The sequence below is a fragment of the Pholcus phalangioides genome, unplaced genomic scaffold, assembly GCF_987345545.1.
Source record: "Pholcus phalangioides strain wild (caught in Gottingen) unplaced genomic scaffold, Ppha-v1.0 ptg000015l_1, whole genome shotgun sequence".
NCBI lineage: Eukaryota > Metazoa > Arthropoda > Arachnida > Araneae > Pholcidae > Pholcus > Pholcus phalangioides.
This window is the reverse complement of record NW_028301608.1, coordinates 110,628,370-110,653,081: the sequence shown is the minus strand read 5'-3', so window position 1 is coordinate 110,653,081 and position 24,712 is coordinate 110,628,370. Positions and strand designations below refer to the sequence as shown.

Sequence of the window (24,712 nt, the reverse complement as noted above, 5' to 3'; positions counted from 1 at the left end):
CGTGCGAACCATTCAACGAAACATCATCGATATGGGCTTTCGGAACCGAAGGCCTACTCGTGTACCCTTGATGACTGCACGACACAAAGCTTTACGCCTCGCGTGGGCCCGACAACACCGACATTGGACTGGAAACACGTCGCCTGGTCTGACGAGTCTCGGTTCGTTCCAATTGCTTCGAGCTGATGGACGTGTACGGGTATGGAGACAACCTCATAAATCCATGGACCCTACATGTCAACAGGGGACTGTTCAAGCTGGTGGAGGCTCTGTGATGGTATGGGGCCTGTGCAGTTGGCGTGATATGGGACCCCTGATACGTCTAGATACGACTCTGACAGGTGACAGGTACGTAAGCATCCTGTCTGATCACCTGCACCCATTCATGTCCATTGTGCATTCCGACGGACAATTTCAGCAGGACAATGCGACACCCCACACGTCCAGAATTGCTACAAAGTGGCTCCAGGAACACTCTTCTGACTTTAGACACTTCCGCTGGCCACCTAAATCCCCAGACATGAACATTATTGAACATATCTGGGATGCCTTGCAACGTGCTGTTCAGAAGAGATCTCCACCCCCCTCTCTTACTCCTACGGATTTATGGACAGCCCTGCAGGATTCATGGTGTCAATTACCTCCAGCACTACTTCGGACATTAGTCGAGTCCATGCCACGTCGTGTTGCGGCACTTCTGCGGGCTCGCGAAGGCCCTACACGATATTAGGCAGGTGTACCAGTTTTTTTGGCTCTTCGGTGTAGTTGGTGCAATGGACAAGTTTTTGCTAAATTCGACCGATTGTAGCTACAAGGGTGTTTGCGGAATTGGCGATTAAAAATTTTGGCGACAGTTCGATTTTGAACTTCGCTAATCTCTCAGCGCTTGTAGCTTGAAATTAAATTCAGATGCTTCAATGAAATCGGCGTATCTTTGGTGTATCAATGAAATTGGTGTATTTTTTCCATCATCTACTGTCTACCATACATCGAAAACGGTTCGGTATAGGACAGAGTTGGTAGGGTGTTTCATGTTCCACTTCGGCTCGTCTATCACTCCCTTCCGCAGAACTATGACTAACAATATGTCATGTTCACCCTGCCCTGTATAATTAGCAACATGATTTTTGACAAAATTAGTTGCCATTTTTTAAAGTCTACCCTTTTTAACGATTTTTCTTTTTTCTTTAATCTCAAGTCTTTTAATTGCTTTCTGTGTTATGATGTTTTTAATACTTTTATTCTCAGTTTTTGTTATTTTGTTATTGTATGTTTATATCTTTAAGAGCTTTCTTCTCTTTTACTTTATTATAATTCTTTTGCCTGTTCTAATATACTTTCTTGTTTTGTTTCTTTTTTGGGATCGTGTGGAGTAAGAGCTTACCACGTGCAGTGATAAATAAATAACAAGAAATAATTGACAAGCTTTCAGTGTGTTTGAAAGGAAAATAGAGCAGATAATCAAAACGAAAATTCTGATATTTGTTTTTGAATAAAGTACAGTATAAATAAATTACATAATTGCAAACCTCGTTGAATCAGTTTATTTAATCGACTGAAATCTGCAAATCATTGCTTTTCAGCAATTTTCCAGACGCCATGTCAGCGTAAATACTTTATAAACAGATTTTTTTTCCCTCGGCCTTACGCCATATAAAACTACTCACGCAGCATAGCATAATAGGAGATTTTCGAAACAAAAATACCGTTTCTCGGAACCTAATAGCAAGGAAAGTTTATGAACCAGCGATTTTTTTTCTTTAAGGAATCTGATGTTTCATCATACACAAATCATAATGGTGTGGTGTATGTTCTTTTGTTGGAGGCAGGGGAGAAAAAATAAAATAACTTTTGCAAGATCAATTATAAGATATCTGTAACATGAATTATTTCCATGAAATTATCGCAGGTGCTATCGTTTACGCAAGCAAAAGAAAAACAAAAATTAATAAAATTCATTTACTTTTGCAATCCATTTCACCGCACACCAGCGCTAAGACTTGTATAACAAATGCAGCCATTCTGATCCGAATTGGTAAATCATCGAAGAAATAGACAGCACCCCCCCCCCCACCAACACTTGCGGGGGTGTTTCGAACAGCAATTTAACCTAGGTATATCTAATTTTTTCAGCAACTGTTGAATTCAGACAATATTTGTCGAGAAGTCATAGCAAATATTTTTTGCGGATGGGAGCTTTGAAAGATTGGACGGAGTCTAGATCAGTGTTTCCCAAAGTGGGTAGTATCGCCTCCTAGGGCAGATAGAATGGGCCGGAGGACGGCAGAAGCTATGAAGTTAGTATAGGATCCTATGTGTTTGTTGGCTTGAGTTGGGGAGGATGGAACAAATGGCGTCTAGATTTGGAGTACATAACATTTACGCACCTTTTTTGATCAACTTTTCTTCGATCATATATGGATGTGCGTACATTTGTGGTGGACAACTTCACTCCTACCTCGTTATGATGCCAATTCTAGCGAGATTACTCGATGCAAAATTAGCGAAAAATCTTGATCACACGGAAGCCAAAGCTTGACAGCATGCACTGGTTGATGATACACTGTCTGTGGAAAAAGTTCCCAGACAGTATTTTTGATGGTCGTGTCCGTAAAATTTAGTGCAATAAAATACAGCCACTAAACATTACTAAGTCATCATGGATACACTTTAAAGTTTTTGTAAAAGAAGGTCACTAAAAAATGATAGTTTTAACTGAATTTTTACATATTTAATTCCTTTACATAACTTGAACTCAATTAATTGTCTATCAAAGACTTTAAGGTGCAATTATCCATAATGAAGATAAATGGACTTGGTCTACTATGGTTGTGGACCCCTCATATAAAAGTATGACTATACCATGCGTAGTAAAAAAATTTTTTTTTATTAAATCAATAAATAAATTTATTAATTTTTACTATTCATTAATAATTTTTCTTCCCTAATTTTTTTTTCAGGGCTGTTTTCATTCCTTCGTGAGTAATTGGTTTTTATTCTACTTCAAAAACTTTACATATGAGCAAATTTTGCTTCGAAAAGGAAATTTTCGGATCGAAAACTTTAGAGCTGACTAGCTATAATACCCGGCGCTGCCCGGGTTTTCTTCAATGAGGCTTTTTTGGATCACGTGATATCTCCCTCTTTTTCTTGAGGGACATACAAACCGTGTCCAAGTTAACCAATATGGCGACCTGCGCGATTCATGAAATAAACAAATCTAGATTTACACAGAAACGTAGAAATGAATATATATTTTTCTTTTTTTAAGGGGCGCTAGGTACTTCGATCCCCCCCCCCCCTGAACTTCAAAGTTAACCAGTATGGAGACTTCTTGCGCGACTTCATGAAATAAACAAATCTAGATTTAAAGAAACATAGAAACGAATATTTTTTCCCCCTTTTTTAAGGGGCGCTAGGTATTTCGATCCCCCTCCCGAACTTCTATTTGTTATCTATTTCTGCTTCCAAAAATGCTTAATTAAAGCTCTGGAAATTCTTCGATATACTTTTGATTTTAAAACAGCCTCAACTATATCAATTTATGCAGTGGAATATCAAAAGACAATACGGAGAACTTAATTTTCATGCTTGAGAAGATATAAATAAAAAGTTGAAAGTAATGTGTTATTGCCTGGATATTCAACTCAAAAGTACATAGGTCCGGATAATTACTTCATATTTAATCTCCTGGGCTTCGTATATCTCTAAGCGAACTCAATATTTCAAAAATCGAGAATTCAATACAATTTTTAAAATTATTGATGTGATAGAAACACCAAATTTTCGCATTTCTACAGTAAAATCGGCAATTTTAACACTGATTTCTATGAGGATCACCCTTTTCCTGACCCTCAAAGCGATGCTGATGATGATTATGACGTCTATTCAAAACGTCTCATTACTGGGAGTATTGAAAATGTGGCCAACCATTATAAAGGCATAAACTATTATATATATATACATATGCCAGGTGGCAACATTACACATAACAAGCATTATTCAGAAACAAACTTTACGTTAGGTTCACAACTTGTACGCACACATTCCGGCCATCTTTGACTGGCAAAGCTTATTCGATTAGTTTTGAATCGTTTTCAAACGGCTGCACGAATCTAAGAGTAAAAACGCAATAATACTGCTAAAAAACTTACCAATTAGATGTTTTTTTGTTGTTGTTTTTTTATTTCTGGGCTAAAGCAGGGGCTATTTAAAATAAAAGAAAAATAGCGTTAAACCCGAATGACATGAAAAAAAGCTATATCTCCGAGAAATATTTCGCTCACCATATTTTAATGTTCTTGATAATTGAGAACTCTTGTTTTCTGAAGGAATGACGAATTCTACCACGATGAAAGATGACAATCATTTCAATGAAGCTGCAACATTTACTGATGCTTTATTTTGATGACCCCTTAAATGACTGACAAGGATTCAGCTAGGGAACCCTGGATGTTATCCATTATTCTTTGCTTTTCACGATAATAAATTTACTTTAGAGAGGTCCATGAAAAGTCCTGGTCTGCGAGCCCGCCAAAGATCCCATCTTGTGGGCCGGCTCCAGAATATGGGTGCCATGACTTATATTACCCATCTTCTGCATTCAGCATACTGTGTTAGTGTTATGAATCTTCTCCTCCATTTAATGTGCTTTAAGTCAGTGTTTAATCCATAGTCAGTGTCCAGTCCAACTGGGTCGCTGTTTTGGTTAGTAAGTCAGTGTTTAAAACGAACGCAAAGATTTTAAAAGAGAACGTCGTTATCGATTCAACCAGTTTCTTATCTGTTACTCGGCTCAGTGACACCGATTTTGCTTTTGTTTTATCGCTATCTCTTGGCAAATACAAACATCAACGTAACCAAAAGCGTATTTATGTATGTGTTTCTAGTTTATAAAGAAATCTAACAGTCACAAGCACTAAACTAAAACTATCCTACATAGTTTATTTACTTTGGCAATACAGATTAGTGAACCATAACTTCTAATTATGTGACAAGCAATATTTAATACATAAAAAATTAATAAAAGAAAATTACTTTCTCGTTTTCTTAATACCGTATCTTGTTTATGCCTTCGCATTAAGAAGTGTTCGCGTATACCAGTAGTTCTCTCAACGTGTGCGTCGCGGAATCCTGGCGATATTGATGTGCTTTGAAATGGTTCTTTCACGGAACAGAATATCTAAGGGGGTTGGGGGCGATGCAAGATCAGTCATTTCACGACTCGGTGTATAGGTGCGTAATAAGAAAAATATGGGTTTTTTATGGCATATAAATAGCCGCATGTTCAGAAACCTTCTTGTGGGGAGGTGAGTAATTTAAAATGACATATGTATAACATATGAGCATGTTATTTGAATCCTATTCAGTTTAAGGTATATTTCACAATACCCGGTTGAGAAGAAAAAAGCTTGAAGAAGGACTTCCTGGACATGCTGTATAATAAGGTTTGTTGATGATATTTCCTAAATAATTGTTATTTAGGAGCTACTAGCAATTCTTATTTAATTTCCAGCTAGGACTTTGTTAGGGAATTGCGATGGCTTATACAGTTAATGCATTTTAATCTATTTTATTTTTACGGCCTTTAATATTTTGCAGCCTGGTGCTGATCTCGTCGCTCGCACCTGTCCAAATCAAATCCTAGAAAGTAAGTCTGATTCCATGAGCTAGTAACTTACCGACTTCAGATACCAACAACAGAAAATTATAATTGACTGATCTTGGATTTTCAATATGTGACCGCACTAATTTTTATGAGTATCAAGGATCGATGGAGTAAAAAAAATTGATGAATTTGACCCTAAATCTAAAAACAGTTTCCGACAGTGGCAGTAGGGCAAATAAGATTAGGCAACTCTCTGCTGAATTTCATCGTATCAACAGTCATAGTGATAAGGCAGATTCAGACGATGATTTATATTAAAAAGTTTGTGTGTTCATGATTTTTTTTTTTTGGAAAATATTATGCGAATAATTATCATAGGAATCTATTTTGCGCGTTCTTTTAACAATGAGAAATGATTTTAAAAATGAAGTAAGTAAATCCGATAATATTTAGGAGTATTTTTCGGGAAATTAAAATACTGATTCTTGCACAAAGTCACATGCCCGACCGGGCATGTAAATTTTTGGAGATTTGTCCAGCCCTAATTGAAGTCACGAAGAGTTTAGGTATAGGTGTTTCTATCATGGAATGAAACTCAAGTAATGCATCAATTACTTGAATTATTTCTGAATAGCACAACAAACCGAAAAATATATCAATATACAATGTAATATTGAGAGTCGATCTTGTATGTTATATTATTCATACAAAAATGACTCTGTGATCATCTAAACTTCTGGCGTTACTTTGAAAGTGGAGTGTATTTTAAAAAATCAACGCATAAATATAAATGATTTCTTAGAATCTGTAAACAACGAAAATGACAAATAAAGGATTTTAATCCTAACGTGTTGATAGAATGATAATATGCATAACGCTCTTTCACTTTCCATCAATTACAGGTATGTCGTGCTGGTGAGATACCCACACTTCAAAGTTAAATTCGTTTTTTTATCATATAGATGTCTAAATTTTAATTGTTTTAGTGTATACACCAATAAATTGTTACATGATCAAAAAAATTATTCGATGATTTTATTCAGAGCTCTTAAAGCTCCATCTTAACGTTTTTTGAAATAAAATGAGTCTATTCTACCAGGTGTTTCGAAAAAGATTCATTCCAAAACATAATGATATAAACAAGTATATTATGTGTACTAAAGATCTTTAAAAATAAACAAAAATCACGAATATCCATAACACCATTGATACGAAATACATTTTTCGGGCATAATCGAAAAAGTAAAACTGACTCGTATTACAGTGAATTACGAGCAGCGTAATATCGGTGGCTGGTTTTAGTTGCTAGTTGGAAATACTGTACATGAAATCCGAAAGAGATACATGAATTCTTTAGGGAAAAAAATGAACTAGGGCTAGCCCACATGAAAATCAATGTAGTAAAAAGAAAAGGCAGGCAAGAAAATAAATCAATCCCTTTCCTGCACAACGATTAAGCAATAAAGATATGCAATTTTTTCATCTGCATTCGGAAATATAGTTCACTTAAAAATCATAGTGGAAATATGCACGGGAATTTTTCCTTTTGTAACTTAGCAAAGATAAACTAAAATTTTTCCTCTCCGAGCGCCCACTATTTAGGCCATCACCACTCTCCAGCCAGAGATTAAGATTGGCTTTAAGCCAGCAACAGGAAAAAATCCGATTGCTTATTCCTCCAACAGAAAAAGAAATAAAAAATAAAATAAAATCCTACAAGCAGCAAGTCGGTCGGTTAGTCGATCCAATGTTTATTCCTTCAAACGGTGCATATGCATACATATCATTCTCTGCAGCTGCTGGCAGTCTCAACAGACAACGCAAGCAAGCAGCAAAAGCATTATTATCGTGAGCGCGTGCGTCTGCGGGTCAGCTGAGCGATTTACAGCTAGTTCTGCTCTGGCTTCCTTATTACGGAGCAAGCGCTGGGACTGGCCCTGCTGCTAGCTTCATGTTTCTCCGGAGAGAGACAGCGATTTCGCCCGCTTTTGTCTTGAACCTTTGCTGGGCTCGTCTCAGGATCGATTCACACTAGCACCGTAGGGCTTGCTGTGTGGCCGGGCTCACGCGCGACTACTCACCTGCCCTGCTGCGCCTTCTCCAGACTATGTAAATTCCTAGTTACCCTGGCGACGATCACTCGGTGCGCGCTGGCCTTAGTGCACACACACACGTATGTAGGCTCTCTTTGCTGCTGCTGGTAGTTCGTCCATTTCTCGTAAAGGACCCACCTTAACCTTTCTTTATGTTTCTTTTATTCTGTGAGCTTATCTCTCTTTGACAAGGAAGGCTTTCGAACAAAGGTTAAAAGCCCTTGTTTTGCGTCATGAGACAAAAGGATGAGGAACGCGTTGAACGACAAATTTTTGTTCTTTTGAACCCTTTCGAGGGAAACGAAAAGAAACAACTTCTCTCCTGAAAACAATGGATAAAAAACAACTTTCTGTGAAAGGCCGATCAAGATATAAGGGAAAGAAAGCATTACACATAATCCTCCTCAACAGAATAAGTTAAACTTGATAATTTTGTTTTAAAATGATTTCACATCCCCTTTCAAAAACAAGAGTTAAAAATAGATCAACTGTATGTATTAGTTTCAAATACTTCTGAACAATATTCATTCAAAGAAACATATTTAGATCATTCCATAAAAGCTTCAACAGCAATAGTGGAACATTGTGAGGGTTGTATCAAAATATTGTGTTAACTACGTGAAAGACATTTGTTTCTTGTCACTGAAAAAAAAAAATCCTTTCACTGTCTTCCGAATTCTATAGTTTTAAGATTAAGAAAATACAAATATCATAAACACAATTAATCATAATCAATTGTACTAATATCAATTATAACAGCAATAATGACACAAAATGGTTTTTTTTATGTCTTAGGCCTTATTATCATGCCATTATTTCCTTTCCTTTCAATTTATGTTCATGTTTGATTCAGAATTGAAGATAAATATAGGCTAAAGAAAATAATTTTTTTAGAAAATGAGAAGGAAAATTAAAATAGATAAAAAATCATAATTATGAAGAAAGAACTGTCAAATTTTCAATTATGAAGTTGTGTGTGAAGGTGAACTTTTTTTTAATGAGCAAATATTTTCAAATTTAGACTGATGATATAAGACTTGCATAGTATCATAAAAATACAATTTTTATCTAAATTGACATTTTGACCCCAAAAATATTTATCATAAGTAATGCATGTGTATTTCAAACACACAAAATTTGGCTTTACCAAAGTGCAACTATCCTAAGTAACAATGCAAGGTTTATAATGCAGATTAAATATCTTTAAATTTATGCAGTGAAAATAAATGCTTTCACATCTGTATTTGGTTTCAGTTCGAGAGGTACTTATTACAATACCACAACTACTAGGAGTGTTTTGATAACAAATATGTTGAATGAATAGCAGGAATTGTAACAGAAAAACTGATCTTTTTTTTCCTATTAACAGTAATTTATAATTCTTAATGAATGAGAATATGAAGATATGAAGAGAAATTATAGCAATAATCTGTGATAGTATTATCAAAACTTCCTGTACATAATGTTATCATGTATAGGTACATACTAATACATAAAGTGTTGCATCCAAAAGAAAAGAGATAATCGTGCCGATGATTTTTATGAAATTGGGACTGAAGAGTTTAATATGAAGTATGTACACAACTATGAGTGGAGATCGCACTATAAAGATAAAAATTTGAAAGCTAAATATATTCAGTAGACAGAATTGAAGCCCTGGTGGTGAGACCAGAAAATTAAATTTTCCACTTTAACCCTTTATATCCTGACAGTAAAGTACCAAGTCAAATTTGTTTTGAACTAATTGTTTCAAAACAATCTTTTTTTTTTTATTTTGGTTTTAATTAGAACTGACATGACCTACCCAATAATTTGCATGATAACTATTTATTATTATCATTGCATTTTTATACTTTCATTCAATTTACTATTTTTTTCTTTCTACTTTTCATAATTTTCATAATATAAAGGGTTACACATCCACAAAGAGTTGAATGCCCCTGAACATCCTTCATTATTTTAAAGACTTTTCAAATTAAAACTTTTGCCACTTTCAAGTGCCATCATTAGCTGTTCATTGTTTACTTTACTTAATGTATACCTAAAATTTACAGCAGTTTACTCTACTAGAAAATTCTTTGATACTCATCAGTAGAATGAGTCCTCAGAATTAGCTCAACCATTTCAAGTAGAAAAAAGAACAAGGTGTGTCATCATAGATAATGCATCAAATTTACCATAGTCCATCATAATGCATATTCATCAAAATATGAACCTTCAAAATATACATTTGACTTGAATAGAAATATTATTGCATTTGATAGATGTGTTCATACTTGAGATAGAACTAACACTGGCCAAGCGAAATCTCTGGTTCCAGGTCACCATAGACTGAAAAAATGGTACTAGCATTTGAAATGTTGTATCTGCGATTATTTAAATGGAGTCACACACACATGATCCCCACATCCCTCAGCAGAGGCCCTAGGATAGGATCTTCCTATGATAGGATCATACCAATACTATATGGAATTTATGGTATAGAAAGAATCGGCCCAGGACATCTCCATCCTTGTTAGAGCCCATGATTGTAGTCTGAGAACAAAAATACATATATAAATTTGGAATTTACGTGAGCATGTCTACCAACAAGGAAAGGGGTTACAAGTCCCAGAGAATGCAAAAAATATAAGTACATATATTAGATCATTTCACTCAGGGAAAAAATAAATTTGACTAAGTGTGTCTAATTGTTTTTTGGGTTTATCAAGCAATAGACCAACACAACCTATATAAACACTTAGAAACTCGATAGATACTCATTTTGTACAGTAAGTAACATTAACATATGTTTCCAATACACAAATCTGTTATCTTTTTTTCCTAATACTTCTATTTTTTATTATTGCCATGTTAAACCAATCTTCTTTTAAATTTTCCTCATTTCAATTCAATTCATATGCACTATTAAAATTTATCTACAAACTGTAGTAGGTTGATCATATATATTCCAGATATACTGATGCTACAATCTATCAATATTTTCCAATTCAACAGGAAGTTCTTTTCATCAATCTATAGGCCTAATTTATGTACACTATAACATACATATGCATAGCTACATATCTGTAAATATATGTATATGTTTTATTAAAGATTTTAATAGATCACATATTCATATATTTTAATTATGTGTACACTAGGGCTTGACAAGTGCCAGGTCACCATGGTGACTAGAAAATCGTATTGCTGACCAAAATGTTCTATACGAGATTGCTAAATTGGAGTCTAAAGATAGCACAAAATGTTCCGACTTCATATCTCTTTGTTCTAGCATCATTAAACTTGAAAAAGATGAAAAAATAACATTTTTTAGGACTATATCGCTTGGAAGGAAAAACCTTACTTGGCTCCCCAAAGAAATTTGGCTGGCGCCTGATTTTTTTCAATTTGTCAAGTACAGAATAAGTTAATAAAGCATTACTTTTCTTTCATAATCTTTTCAAAGGACATATTGACCAATTATCTGGGGATGATGATGGCTATAGACATCATATAACCCTATGCTAAAACTGCCAGATATTTGGTTAAAAACAATAATACTGAAATTTTTAGCAAGTGTGTAGGTATGCATAATCCATAAAAAAAAATTATTACTATCATATTGTATTTTTAGATTTTAAAAAATATTATTAAATAAATTAATTTAAAAATTACAAAAGAAAGAATAATAAAAAAGACAAAGTGAACATCAGCAACCATGATATAGCTTCTTTATATTGTTATTCTGTTATTGCCATATTATAATGACACTGAAGCTTCCATATAATGACACCATCTATAATGATAATCTTATGTTAAACTGCATTACTTTCTCTCTCTCTGTGGAGATTTCTTATTGAGCAGTGGCATCAGAGCCGAGGTGAAAACACCCACAGTAATTTGTAGCATGGATATGAGTAGTTATTAATTCTCCCCCAGAATTAATGAAGAAATCACAAATCTTCTATATTAAGCCCAAGACAAGCATTTACAGGTTTAAAACACGTCCCTGCTTTAGTAATAACATAAATTCATCAGATTCCATTTTTTACAATAATTTTATCCAATCCTTGAAAATTGTTACATATAAATTCCACTGTCTTGAAAACAGTGTATTTTAACATTTTAACAGTGCAAAAAATTCAATCTTGATTTTTCAGTGTAGCATAGGTTTTAGTGGGGTTTTTTCCCCCAAAAAGAAAAGGAGTGGAAAAAATTTTCTATTTAGGGATCATTATTTCAAAGCGAGTTACAGTATATTATGCTCTTCAAGAAGTTGCATCGATTATTATTTTTTATTTGAAAATTTATTTTCATTAACACAGAATATCATATTGATCACTTGAGATGATAGATACAGATTAAGGGTTAGATAAACATGGAAGTAAGATTGAATTAGAAAAAAAACTAATGAGATTAGTAGTGATTTGATCCAGCTGTAGAACAAAAATTTCAACATTCATTGTACTGCAATTGGGTTTCAAATTTTTTTTTTGGCTTTGCAAATCATACAAAATAGATGGAAATAAATCTAAGTATAGATTTTTCATTTATAATCACAGAGAATTACAACATCACATTGATTGTTTATGGGAGGGGAGGGGATAGATACATTTTAAGGGTCAGATAAGCATATGATGCATGGAGGTAGGATTTGATTAGGAAAAAACAATTATTGAAACGAAGAAATGATTCAATTGAGCTAAAATAAAAGTTTCAACCATCATTGAACATCATTTGAGTTTGTAATCTCACAAAAAATTTTATACTTCGCAAATCACTACATAATTGATATGAATGATGAAATCTCAGTAGATTTTTAAATTTATAATCAAATGCTTGCCCGTTTGATATAGCTTGATATGATCAGAATTCGTCATGAAACATTTATAGTGAATCCTGCTTATAATGTTTCCCAGCTTAGTATGACTTATTTTCATATTATCAACTCTTAGTAATACTCATCAAGATTTCCTGTTTAAAACATTTTCCCGCTAGCAACATTTTTTCATGACAGTTTTTTTTTAATGTTATAAGAGGGATTGACTGTTTCGGCCTATATATATATATATATATACAGAACTTAATCACAGGGCCGCAACTTGGGAACACACAGGCGGGTTTAGTGTCCCAGGCACCACAAACCTGAGGGGGCAAAAATTTCACCCTTTAACCTCTCCTTCCAAATTACAAAGGGTATCGAAATGCGAACTTGTCCCAGCTGACCAAGTATCTAGTTGCTGCCCTGCTTATACATAGCTTATGTTAGAATATTCATGCAAGATACATACACGCACACCATGGCCGCAACCAGTGGAAAGCTGCCAAGGCTGTATAACTTTGGATAACCAGGATGAGTCTTATCATTTCTTTATCTACTATATAAAGGCACGTCAATAACTGGCCAAGTGAACCTCAAAAGATCCCAAACCAGATCTGGCTTATAGTATAGGCCTACCACTTCCAGTCACGAATTCAAGTCTGTCTCCCATTTCAAAAGTCTGTCTGCAGAGAGCAGGCAGACCTCCAACATAATATTTACATAACATGAAAATTCAAGCTACCATCTACCACCATTACTTCAAAATATGGTGCAGGTGGCAGCACCAACAAGAACACAAAACAAGCACAACTCTGAGAACATATATACACAAAGCCACAAATATACACACACACAACACGTTCCGCCCTAGAAATTTTTATAATAAACATATAAAATTTAGGGTACCTATAAATTGGTAGGCTGACATTTCCATCCAAGTAGGGGGACCCCCAAAACATCACTTTGCCAGGGGGCCCATGATGCTGCTAAGATGGTCCTGTTCCAGACATCTTGAAACTGGGCCTCTAGGAAGTCTTTTTGTTTGGAGTTACATTTAACTGGGCCTCTGGCCTTAGGGCCCAGGACAAGTCTCACAATTTGTTTTTTCACACTACAAATTAACTATGGAAGGGCCCGTGGAAGTCTGACTGGGGGGGGGGGCGCGAAAAAGATCCCAGCTTTCCCCTGCCCCTGGGCTGTCTTTCTATTCGGCGAGACACCTTGCTGGTCTCTATATAGCTATATAGTAAATTTACAGCATGAAAAAACAAAAACTGACAATAATCGTCTGGAGCCCCCGGAATGAACCTCACCTTTGCGGGGGGGGGGGCATGATCTAGGGGCCTGGTTCTGAAATATGGGGAGGGACACCTTGACACAGCTCAAATAAAAAAAAATAGTTAAATGATCTAACATACCTGGAACGGTAACATCATGGTGCTATCCCGAAGACCTTCTTCACAGCTCGTGGTCATATCGTAGTTTGTATTAGCTCCAAGGATATGTGGGAAGGGTTTACCAACTGGCATTGATGTGCTTCTGCGAAATTTGGACGGTGAAATAGCCATCGAGTGTTGACCGACTCCTGACGAAATCTTTTTCATGGTAGACAAAGGGCTGATGTTTGGAACGGTCCTCTTGTGGTTAGCTAAATTAGCGGTGTTCCAGGCCGAGAATGCAGTGGGTGTCTGGGGTGCCGACCATGTCGTTTGATGCGGGGTGCTCCAGCTGGCATAAGACTTGAATATGTTGGGTTGCCTCTGGTGTCTGCTCTGCGAGAAATTGTGAGCGCCCGTGATGGCTCTCCTCTGGGGCATATGCTGAGGTAAACTGATCTGCGGTCCCAAGTTCGAACTCAAAAGGGGATTCGGCGACGGTGCGAAGCTTGGAAAAGACAAGGTCCCGTTCATGGCCGCCGGTATCCCCTGTACGAAAGCATCGTCCGCTCCGATAGTCGACCAAAAACTCGGTGCCGTCGAAGTGATGTTGAGATGCGGAGGTTCCGGGTAGCCGCCGACTGGTGGAAGAGGAGGACTGGTGGCATTCGTAGGAGCAGTTTCGAGCTGTTCGGTCTGGGAACTGACATCCGAAGCTGTGTCTTCGTTGTTTTTGCTTCTTGCGGCATAATCCTGCGGTGTTTGATCGCCGTTCGTCGCGCTGGTCGTCGCCGTCGTCGTAGCGTTTTCGGTATCTGTAGCCTGCTGCTGCGGTTTGTTCTCGAGTAGCAGGTCATCTTGCATCGTATGGGTAACCGGCTCCGGGGCGAAAAATAACGAACTGCTCTTGGTGTTTGGCTGGTAATCGGCGGGAGATAATGCTGCTACACTAGAATTAATGTTGAAATTGAAATCCCCCATCAATGCGCAGCTAACTCCCCGATAAAAAAGATTGATGTTTTGCGTCGACGAAAGCCAGCTGCTGTTGGTGACCTTCCACGTCGTCTCTACCTCTTTCTCTTCTCTCCGCACGGATTCTCTCTCCTCTGCATTTACTATATTCCCGTTAGCCCCGAAGCGCACTGCACCAGACGCTAGAAACCGTTTGCAGACGACAAGTCAGGAGCGCCATCTCACGACTCAGAAACTAATCACATTTCACTTCAGATGTCGTCTGCTCCTCACCCACGCATCAAAATAACGGTATTTTCTTCTTCCAGTTTTCTGAAAGCAAAACCATTTCCTCTTCCCCTTTCCCCTTCTTTTTTAAACAAAAATTTTTGATTACGTTTAAGTCGCTAATTTCTGACAAGGAAAAAAACCACATCACGCAGAATACGGCAGTTTTCTCTCTCGAACCATCCTTGGTTTCGGCCAAACAAAAAGAGCCGAGAATCACAAAAACATGGCGAATAACACCATCACACAACTGAAAAATCCATGGAATGCCAGGAGTGCATATAATGATCTTTATACAAACACAAATACAACGCCACAACAGGCAAAATGCCCCAAATTCTCTTACTGAATTAAGAAAAGTAATAGTAGAGAACATTGGCTTTTACGTAAAGGGGAGCTTTTGGGGTTCAAACTCCCCTCCCCCAAGAAAAGATTGTAGTGTTATTTTGCAGGAAAAAACGTAATCCCCCCCCCCTTTAAGAAGAAAAAAAAAATTGAACCCCCCTCGAGAAAATTCTTCGTACGCCTATGATAGAGAATAAAATATCTGGATGCAGCTTTAATTTAAAAAAACATGGCTGTGAAGCCATTTAATTCATTTAAAATTGCAAATTTTGATGTTATTCGCAAGGATAGGCTGTTTAATAGAGGGAGAGGGATTGCAATAATTATTAAAAAATATCTCGCCTACAAGATAGTGGATATACAAAATTCTAGAAATGTTGAGCTGTTGGTGGTGGACATACATACACAAAACAGGAAAAAAATCAAGACTCGGAGCCGTTTTTTTACAGGCCTCCCGAACAATCCACTGGATTTTCCACCGTTTGACAATTTCTTTAATTGTAGACCTCCTGCTTTACTTGCTGGTGACTTAAATTGCAAATCCAAATTATGGAACAGCAAAACATCATGGAAAACATCTTGAAGGTTATTGCGGGAGGAAAAATATTGCACCATATGGCACTGTTACTCTTACCTATCATCCTGAACGTTCAAATGGAGTTTCAGATACATTGGACACTGCATTAACAAAAAAATCTTTTGGTTCCAATGTCCATTGTGGTTAAACACATTCTTTCATCAGACCATGATCCGATTTTCATGACAATAAATTTTTTTGACAATGACAATGAAATGATCAGTCAATTGGGGTCTTCTCACCAGCGTGGTCCAACCCCTTGGTGTAAAATGCTTATATGCCTCATGAGACAGAGCTTAGGCCACGACTGGTCTTGCAGTTACAGTACAGTCGATTGGGGTCCCAGAATCCGAATTTTTTTTTATTCCAACAGGTGCTAAACCGAAAAAAATTACAATTGGGAAATTTTTAAGTAAAAATTCCTACACCAGAATTAATGGGTGACACGCCCACTGACATAGAAAATGTACTGAACATTTTTACTGAACAGGTTATGGAGGCTGCCAACAACTCATCCAAGGTTAGATCTCAAAATAACCCTTTAGCCCTTCCGGCTTGGTTAAAAAAAAAATTAAGGAGAAGAATAGAGCCAGAAGACAATGGCAACACTGTAGAGATGGAATAAATTATGTCAGATACAGAGTACTAAAGAAAACAATCTCCAGAGAAATAAAAAAATTTGTAAATGATATATAGATATGAAAGATATATACTGAATCAATCTGTGAGGATGGGTCATTGTACAAGGTATGCTCCCCCATGGGTGCCATACATGGCCCAAACGGGTTAGCAGTTGCGGATAAAAATAGGGCCGAGATTTTCGCTGACTCGCTAGAGGAGCAATTCTCACCCAACGATAATACACTGATTCGACAAATTGAAACAGTTGATAAACGTGTGGCGAATTATTTTGCATCTAACAGGACAGAGCAATTTTCTGCACTTTATCTCACTAATGATGTGGAAATAACAAACATTATTAAAACACTGCAAAAAAACAAAGCTCCAGGCTTTGATGGTATTTCAAATAACATGATTAAAGCATTTCCATCAAACATCATACAATTCTAGACGGCAGTTCCAGAAGCGGATTTATGGTTTTTCGGCCTGTGGGCTACATAAATTTTACCACCCTATCACCGGGGCCGTCTTAAGAGCATCATGGGCCCTCGGACCAAGTGATTTATCTGAGGCGCCCCACCTGGTTAATTCTAGAGAATTTCAACCAGATCTAATTTTTTTTTGGGGGGGGGGGGCCTCTTCTCTTGAGGCCCCCAAGCCGTGCCCGGGTGGGCCCATGCGTTAAGCCGGCACTACCCTATCCTCATTCTAGTACAGTAAAACCTGTCTTCAACGGAATCACGAGGGACCGAGATTTTTTTCCGTTGAACACAGATTTTCGCTTAATAAAGGTTCAATTGATATAATGCGTAAAGTTATGTCATTCGTGTGTGAATAAAATAAAATTAAAATTAATTAATTGAAAATAAAGTAAATAATTCAAAAATAGATAAATAACTAGTCTATAATTACTAAATACTGTGTTTAGGTTTTGATAGCATCTGTATAAAATTCCGAAACCTACATTGGTTTTTCTTCTAAAATATAACGACATTTACGTTATTTTTAATTTCCTCAAAAATTTTCAATTATATCAATACCTGTCGTGCCAGGTTCAGTTCGAACATTATCGTCTATGTCTTCGGTCCTTAACCGGTGCTTCGCGGAGCCCTTGGGGCTCCTTGTGAACTCTCCAGGGGCTCCGCGGCCGCTCGAAGAAAATTAAAAAAAACTAAAATTTAAAAAAATAGTTTTAAACATTTTTAAATAGTAAAAATAAATCAGTAACTTTGATAAATAATTAAAAAATTGGCTTACATAGAATTTTTTTACTTGAAAGGGCTCCGCGCGCGCGAGTCAAAAAAGGTTGAGAGCCGCTGGTCTATGTTTATGACAGTATCAGGGCTGTAACCAAGAATTATGTGAGGGAAAAGAACATAGAACAAAAGAAAATTTGCCACCCTTACCACTGTAAAATTCGATTATCTTATAACGGTGTTTTTGTTCCCACCTAAAATTTGTCACCTCCCTAAATTTTGCCACCAGGGCAGTTGCCCCCTCCCCCTTTGTCTCCAATTAAATTCCGGCCTTGCGATCACGGAATGCGCACAGCTTGCATAAAATTTTATGTCTTGCATATCATTTGGAAATTCAACCGTTAGACTGATTTCTCCCGTTGGCCTGCTTTTCCGAAAAATTTTGTTGCAATTTTAGACAGCAACTGCTTTACTACATATGGCTTATCAAAACCACATCATACGGATACATATACGGATATGGTTTTTGCTAATCTAAGGATGGATGATGTAGAACTCACATTTGTAAGCACAAAGATTGCGCAAAACATTTCGGTGGAGCGCTTTAACATATTGTATGATCATTTGGTCTATTGGTCGCTAAACACAGTCAAAGTGTTTTTGGGAAATTTTCCGTTACAGGGTACAATATTTTTCCGTTTCCGCGTTAGACAGGTTCCATTTAATCCAGGTTTTTTAATAGTATTTTTTCATTGAAATCACGGGACCACGTTTTTATTAGGTTGAAGACAGGTTTCCGCTTAGTACAGGTTCCGTTAAAGACAGGTATTACTGTATAATTTTCTTGCCCAGTCATTCCTCAAATTTGCCGCCCCGGTCAATATACTTCTGTCTCTAAGTCACTCTATTGGTCACTCGCATGCTTGTACATTTTCTTGGTCACTCTTTTTGTCGTCAGCTGACACGGTCCCTCGCTCTCTAGCTCACTTCCATGATTTACATGCTCTTTTGATCACTCCAATGCTTTACGCACTCTCTTGGTAACTCCCATGCTTTACGCACTCTCTTGGTAACTCCCATGCTTTACGCACTCTCTTGGTAACTCCCATGCTTTACGCACTCTCTTGGTAACTCCCATGCTTTACGCACTCTCTTGGTAACTCCCATGCTTTACGCACTCTCTTGGTAACTCCCATGCTTTACGCACTCTCTTGGTAACTCCCATGCTTTACGCACTCTCTTGGTAACTCCCATGCTTTACGCACTCTCTTGGTAACTCCCATCCCTCACATACTCTCTCGAGCATAGGAGTGACCAAAAGAGCAGAGCAGCAACCTGGGGGGGGGGGGGGGGGGAGAAGGCAAGTCTGATGCCTCGGGTGCTGGACCAGATGGGGTCACCAAATCACCCTTTAACTACTTCTTCTACATTACACGGAGCAGCCAAAACACGTGCTTGCCATGGCTGGCAAAGTACAGTCGAACTTGGTTAATTCGAAGTCCAAAAGTCACAGGGAAGTGCGAATTACCCGAAATTCGAATTATCCAATTAATCTATCCTGCATCCATAAAATGACCACGAATTGTGCAACTTAATCATCAATATTCACATAGGATAATAATTATCCATTATTAAAATTTGATCATCAGTTACGGATGTTTCCCAAATTTTAATAATTTACAATTATAATAATTAACCTTAATCACTACGTTATTCCACTGTTCTGGAATCAACATCAGTGCAGAATTTCGTGAGCATGGTCCAAACCTAATTCACGGAAACTGTTTCCCAAAGTTTGCTTATCATTCTTATATTGTCAAGGAAATACAGGGTGATTATAAAAAAACTATCCCGACATATGGGCCCCTAACTATCATACCATTCACAGAAACTGAATGAAATTTTGGCATAAGGTATTTTGATGTATGCGCTCAAGAATGATATGGAAACCAACAGTGTCACTCTAACAGTTACGGTTACAGTGAGAAAATTTCGAAAATATCAAATGGCAACACCAAGTTTTTTGTATTGGAATGTGATCTTCATTGTGAAAAACCCTAAATAGCGTTCGAACGGCAACTGTAGCATGGAAATCACCGGCGGTAGATAGGCTAAAAGTGAGGACAACCAATAAGGACAGAGAAGCAGCATAAAATAAAGCATTTTATTGTGTTTCACAAATTTTCCATATGACCTTGTGGAGGACTAATCAGGCTGGAATCTCAGCTGAAGAAACGGTGTGACGAATGAAACGAACATTAATGCTCTGGTGCACGGCAAAGTCCTTTTTACTTTTTCCTTGCCTAGCTCCGGGGATTTTCGTGCTACAGGTGCCATTTCAACGCTATTTAGTGTTTTTCAGTATGGAGATTGCATTCCAATACAAAAAACTTGGTGTTGCCATTTGATATTTTCGAAATTTTCTCACTGTAACCGTAACTGTTAGAGTGACACTGTTGTTTTCCATATCATTCTTGAGCGCATACCTCAAAATACCTTATGCCAAAATTTCATTCAGTTTCTGTGAATGGTATGATAGTTAGGGGCCCATATGTCGGGATAGTTTTTTTATAATCACCCCGTATACTACTTTCATTAACGTATTACGCACACAATCTGAAGTTTTCGATATTTTCCCTGCTCTTAATAACGGCAAAAAATTCTGATTTTGAATGACACAACCTGATCCGGAAGTTGAAAAACATAATCGGTATGAAGTGGTACACATTATTGATGTGTGCACTCCAACTGAATAAAGTTAAAATGGACATTAAATTATCAAAAAAAAAGAAGAAAGAATAGGAAAAAACCAGAATATTCGAGCTTTCATTTGTCTTCGAAGATTTATTAACAACTTGATCGAGAAAAGCTAACTGCAAGAGCTCTTGTAGAATTTTTCCAAACTAAACTTGCCCATACAAAAATCATATAATTTGTTTTTCCTCCAATTTCGAATTATCCAAAAAATTCGAATTAAACGAGAAATTTTAACATTAAATTAGATATAAACTCAATGAGAGTTCGTAAAAATTCGAATTATCCAAAATGCAAATTAACCAAGTTCTACTGTATGTTTTCATTAATGCATCACTTAAAAAAGTCTGAACTTTCCGATACTTTCCATACTCTTAATGACAGCAAAAAGATTCAAATTTTGAATGTTACACCTTGACATTATAGGTTGAAAAAACATAATGAGTATCAAGTGGTACACTGTCTCGATGTGTGTGTGTTTGTGTGCACTCCAGCTGAAAAGTTTTTTCAAACTTTCACTAATGTTAAAAAATTTGTTTAACAACTTGATCGAGAAAAGCAGTCTGACTACTTGTAGAATTTTTCCAAACCAAATTTGCTCATACAAAAACCACGATTTTTTCCCCTTCAACTTAGAATTACCCAAAAAATTCGAAAAAAAGGTTGGAATTAAACAAGAAGGTTCAACATTTAATTAAATAGAAAACTCAATGGGAGTTCATAAAAAAGTTCGAATTATTCAAAATTCGAATAAACCAAATTATACTGCATCTAGTTGCAACCCTGCAACAGAGTTAGGTTATACCTTATATACTTTTCCTGATCACCCCTATGCCCACACACACACGTGTCACTATTTTGGTCGCTCACTGACCTGCTCCCCTCACACTCCAAGTCATTCTTTTGATCTCTCACTAACCAAAAACATGTATTTTGTGAATTTCTTTGCGTAAAGGAGGTGGGAGCAGAAGTGAGTTTGGACGATGTATTGAATTGAATGGTCTTCGTAGGTTGTTATACTAGATAGAAACATAATCGCCGGAACATGGGGGGCTGAGGCTACTTCTGTCTGCCCCCCAATAACTGATGAATAATAAATACAATGCAACACAGCCCTTCCCCTCTTACGTACTAGTTCGAGTCTCGTCATATCGCCATATAGAAATTTTCTACCGATTAAGTTGGTTTGGAAATGTAGGCGTCATCTATCTGTGGTCGTCATCGGTCTGTAGTTTTATTTTATAATGTAAGCAATCACCAAGAAGAGGTTTTCAAAATTAAACTATAAAGGGGTCAAACGAGGAGAGAGGATTGAAAGTTATATGGAGAAATCACGCCGAGCCCAAACAATTATCACTGTAAATGTGGAATTCGGTCAATAGTTTTGTTCTCACTAAGCAGGGATTTTCAAAAAATCGAACCCTAAAGGAGTCATAAGATAGTTCAAATTTCATATATGGAGAAATCATCGCCAAGCAGAAACCACTGAAGCGATAAATATGAAATCTGACTAGTATGTAAATAAATTGGTTCAATAAAGACTTGATACGATAGTGAATTAATGAAACGAAACGAGAAAAAATATAGATAAAAATAAATACATTATTTGATGTATCACAGCACAGAACTTTACAGCAGAGCTTCTCAACCTTTTTTCGCCCATGCACGCACCCCCCCCCCCCCACAGGACCATATATTCTTATTAGAATTCCCATGTTATACAACCAGGGCAGCAACTGGAAGGGGGCAGACGGGTCAGGTTCCCCGGGTGACGGACCAGGGGGGCGCAAATTTCATCCTTTAACCTCTTGTTCGACATTGCAAGGGGGCACCAGGATGCGTCCTTGCCCCAACCAACCAAGCATTAGCTGCAAGTTGTAGCCCGGGAGGGGGGGGGGGGAGCAGGTGAGTTTGATGGTGCTCCGGGTGCTGGACAGAGAAGACGCTGAATTCACCCCTCCTTCAACATAAATCGGAGTTGCCAAAATGCATGGTAATCCCGACTAGAACTCCTTAATACATGTATATGAAGGCGTCTTAATCCCGTCTGACCATGCATCTAGTCACGGCTCTGCCTCCCACGTTCAGGAGTGAGACTCCTCCTACTTCTCAAATCGATTTCCCAGTTAATTTGTAATGGACCAAAATTTTGCAACTAAGATTAATCTCCGACGTTTTGCTTGGAGACTCGTCAGTCGAGCGGAGGGTAATGACTATACTTTCCGTATGTAATGATATGGAACCATTCTTTACCTACATTTTTTGTTTGTACGGGACTGATCGTTTCATTGTCCCGTCTGGACCCACACCGGCTGTCAACCACTCTCATGGATAATTTTTGATCGAGAATTCCTTGCTTCCCCTTTACGGAAATTTTTGACGTGATTTCCCGTTCTAAAATTTACGAAAAACTGGTCAGGAGACCAGGAAAATTGCTTTTCAACCCAATTAATTCACAATGTGAAAAATAAAAAGAAGTGTCCGTCGATGTTTTGTCTGGAAATTTATGAATTTACTTCTTCACTTTTTTCTTCACCCACTTACTCTCTTCAAACACTTTTTTTTTTCCAATCTTTCCATCCATCTTTTTTTCTCTTCGGAACCTGTCTGGTTTATTTTCTTTGACCTTTCAAGCGATTCATAAAATTTTCCTAATCCGGATTATAACTGCCACAGTGGAAGTCACTAAACCTAGAAAAATTGCAACCTATTTTCAAGATGAATATTTTTTTCCGATTGCGGAAGCTGATAAATGCTCGCCCCCCCCCCTCCCCAAATGAAAATAATGATAATAATAATAAACAAGGGAAGAGAAAAATCCCATCGTTTTTACTTTGTTTATGCAAAAAAATAATGCAAAAAAATAATTTTTTTTAAATATTGAAATTTTGGAAGAAGATACCTTTATATGTTATTATAATCAATTTCTGTTAATTTCTATGCTATTTGAAGGCTATGAACTCAAAATTTATCTTTAATAATAATTCATTGCGACCGTCCTTCTAAGCCATATGATGATAAATCACATAAAAACCCGCGGACCAAATATGGCCCTGGGGGTCATCTGATGCGGCCTGCCCTCCTCAAACCTAATTTTGTAATAATGAACCAAGCGGCACATTTTCAGATCGCTTAAGTGTCCCGTGGCACATTTTCAGATCACTTTAACGACACAGTTCCAGAACACTTAAGCGATCCGTGACACATTTAGAGATTCCCTTGAGTGACATGTGACGTAGTTTTAGAGCACTTAAGTGGCCCCAGTGCGGTTCTACATCACTCAAGTTACCCACCACATTCTCAGATTATTAAAGTGATCCGCGGCATATAATTACGGATCACTTGAGTGGTTCGTGGCACAGTTCCAGAGCACTTAAGCGGCCCGGACACATTTCCAGATCACTTGGATCCGCGAAAATTTTGAGATCACTAAAGTGGCTCTGTAGGAGACTTATCAACATGGGGAGGGATGTTACTTCAAGTACCCACAAACTATCGAAAGCTTTTTCTCGTTTTTGGCGAACCGAGTAACATATGCCATTAAAATATTTCATATTTTCATAAAGGGTGGTTGATGACGTAAGCATTATCCGAACCCCCATCCACTTGTCATCAAAAGTCAGCAAATTGGAAACCCTCCCATCGATGCTGACGTAATACTTGAATGGCCCCTAATATCATGTCATATTGTTTTTTTCACGCGGTACATTAGTCAAAATCCAGTTACTAATTTCAATCGAAGAATTGTGACAGTTTTATTTGATAGGTGATGGAAGGGGTTTTAGCTCATTGATGCATTTCTCAAATGTAAATGCAATACTGTACTGTATAATTGTTTTCAATATTTTCTAGAAGGCATATTTTTGCTGATGAAATTTCATTTTACCCATTTATTATGGACAAAAGTGCCCATAAGAGAGGCGTAATTTTTTCATGGTAAATAAGTGTACAAAATATGGCCGTTTCGAGTCTGAGAATGCTTCCATGTACACAGAGGTTTTTTTTTTTTGCTGCGCAGAAAAAAAAATCCCTATATTGTATAAGGCAGCGTATTATTTTATCATTCCGCATAGATATCGAAATTCTGTGCGCAAAAAAA

General features: G+C 37.2%; 1 protein-coding gene across 2 annotated transcripts in view; it reads right to left on the bottom strand.

The window, feature by feature from the left end:
* Positions 1-15,001, bottom strand: part of LOC149077577 (cytoplasmic polyadenylation element-binding protein 2-like) — a 177,893-nt gene extending 162,892 nt beyond the window's left edge. For both annotated transcript variants that reach the window (XM_089245146.1, XM_089245147.1), the window contains exon 1: positions 13,924-15,001. In XM_089245146.1, coding sequence (XP_089101272.1) covers positions 13,924-14,862 — 939 coding nt within the window. In that variant the 5' untranslated portion in view covers positions 14,863-15,001. The remainder of the gene's footprint in view (positions 1-13,923) is intronic.
* Positions 15,002-24,712: the final 9,711 nt, after the last annotated feature.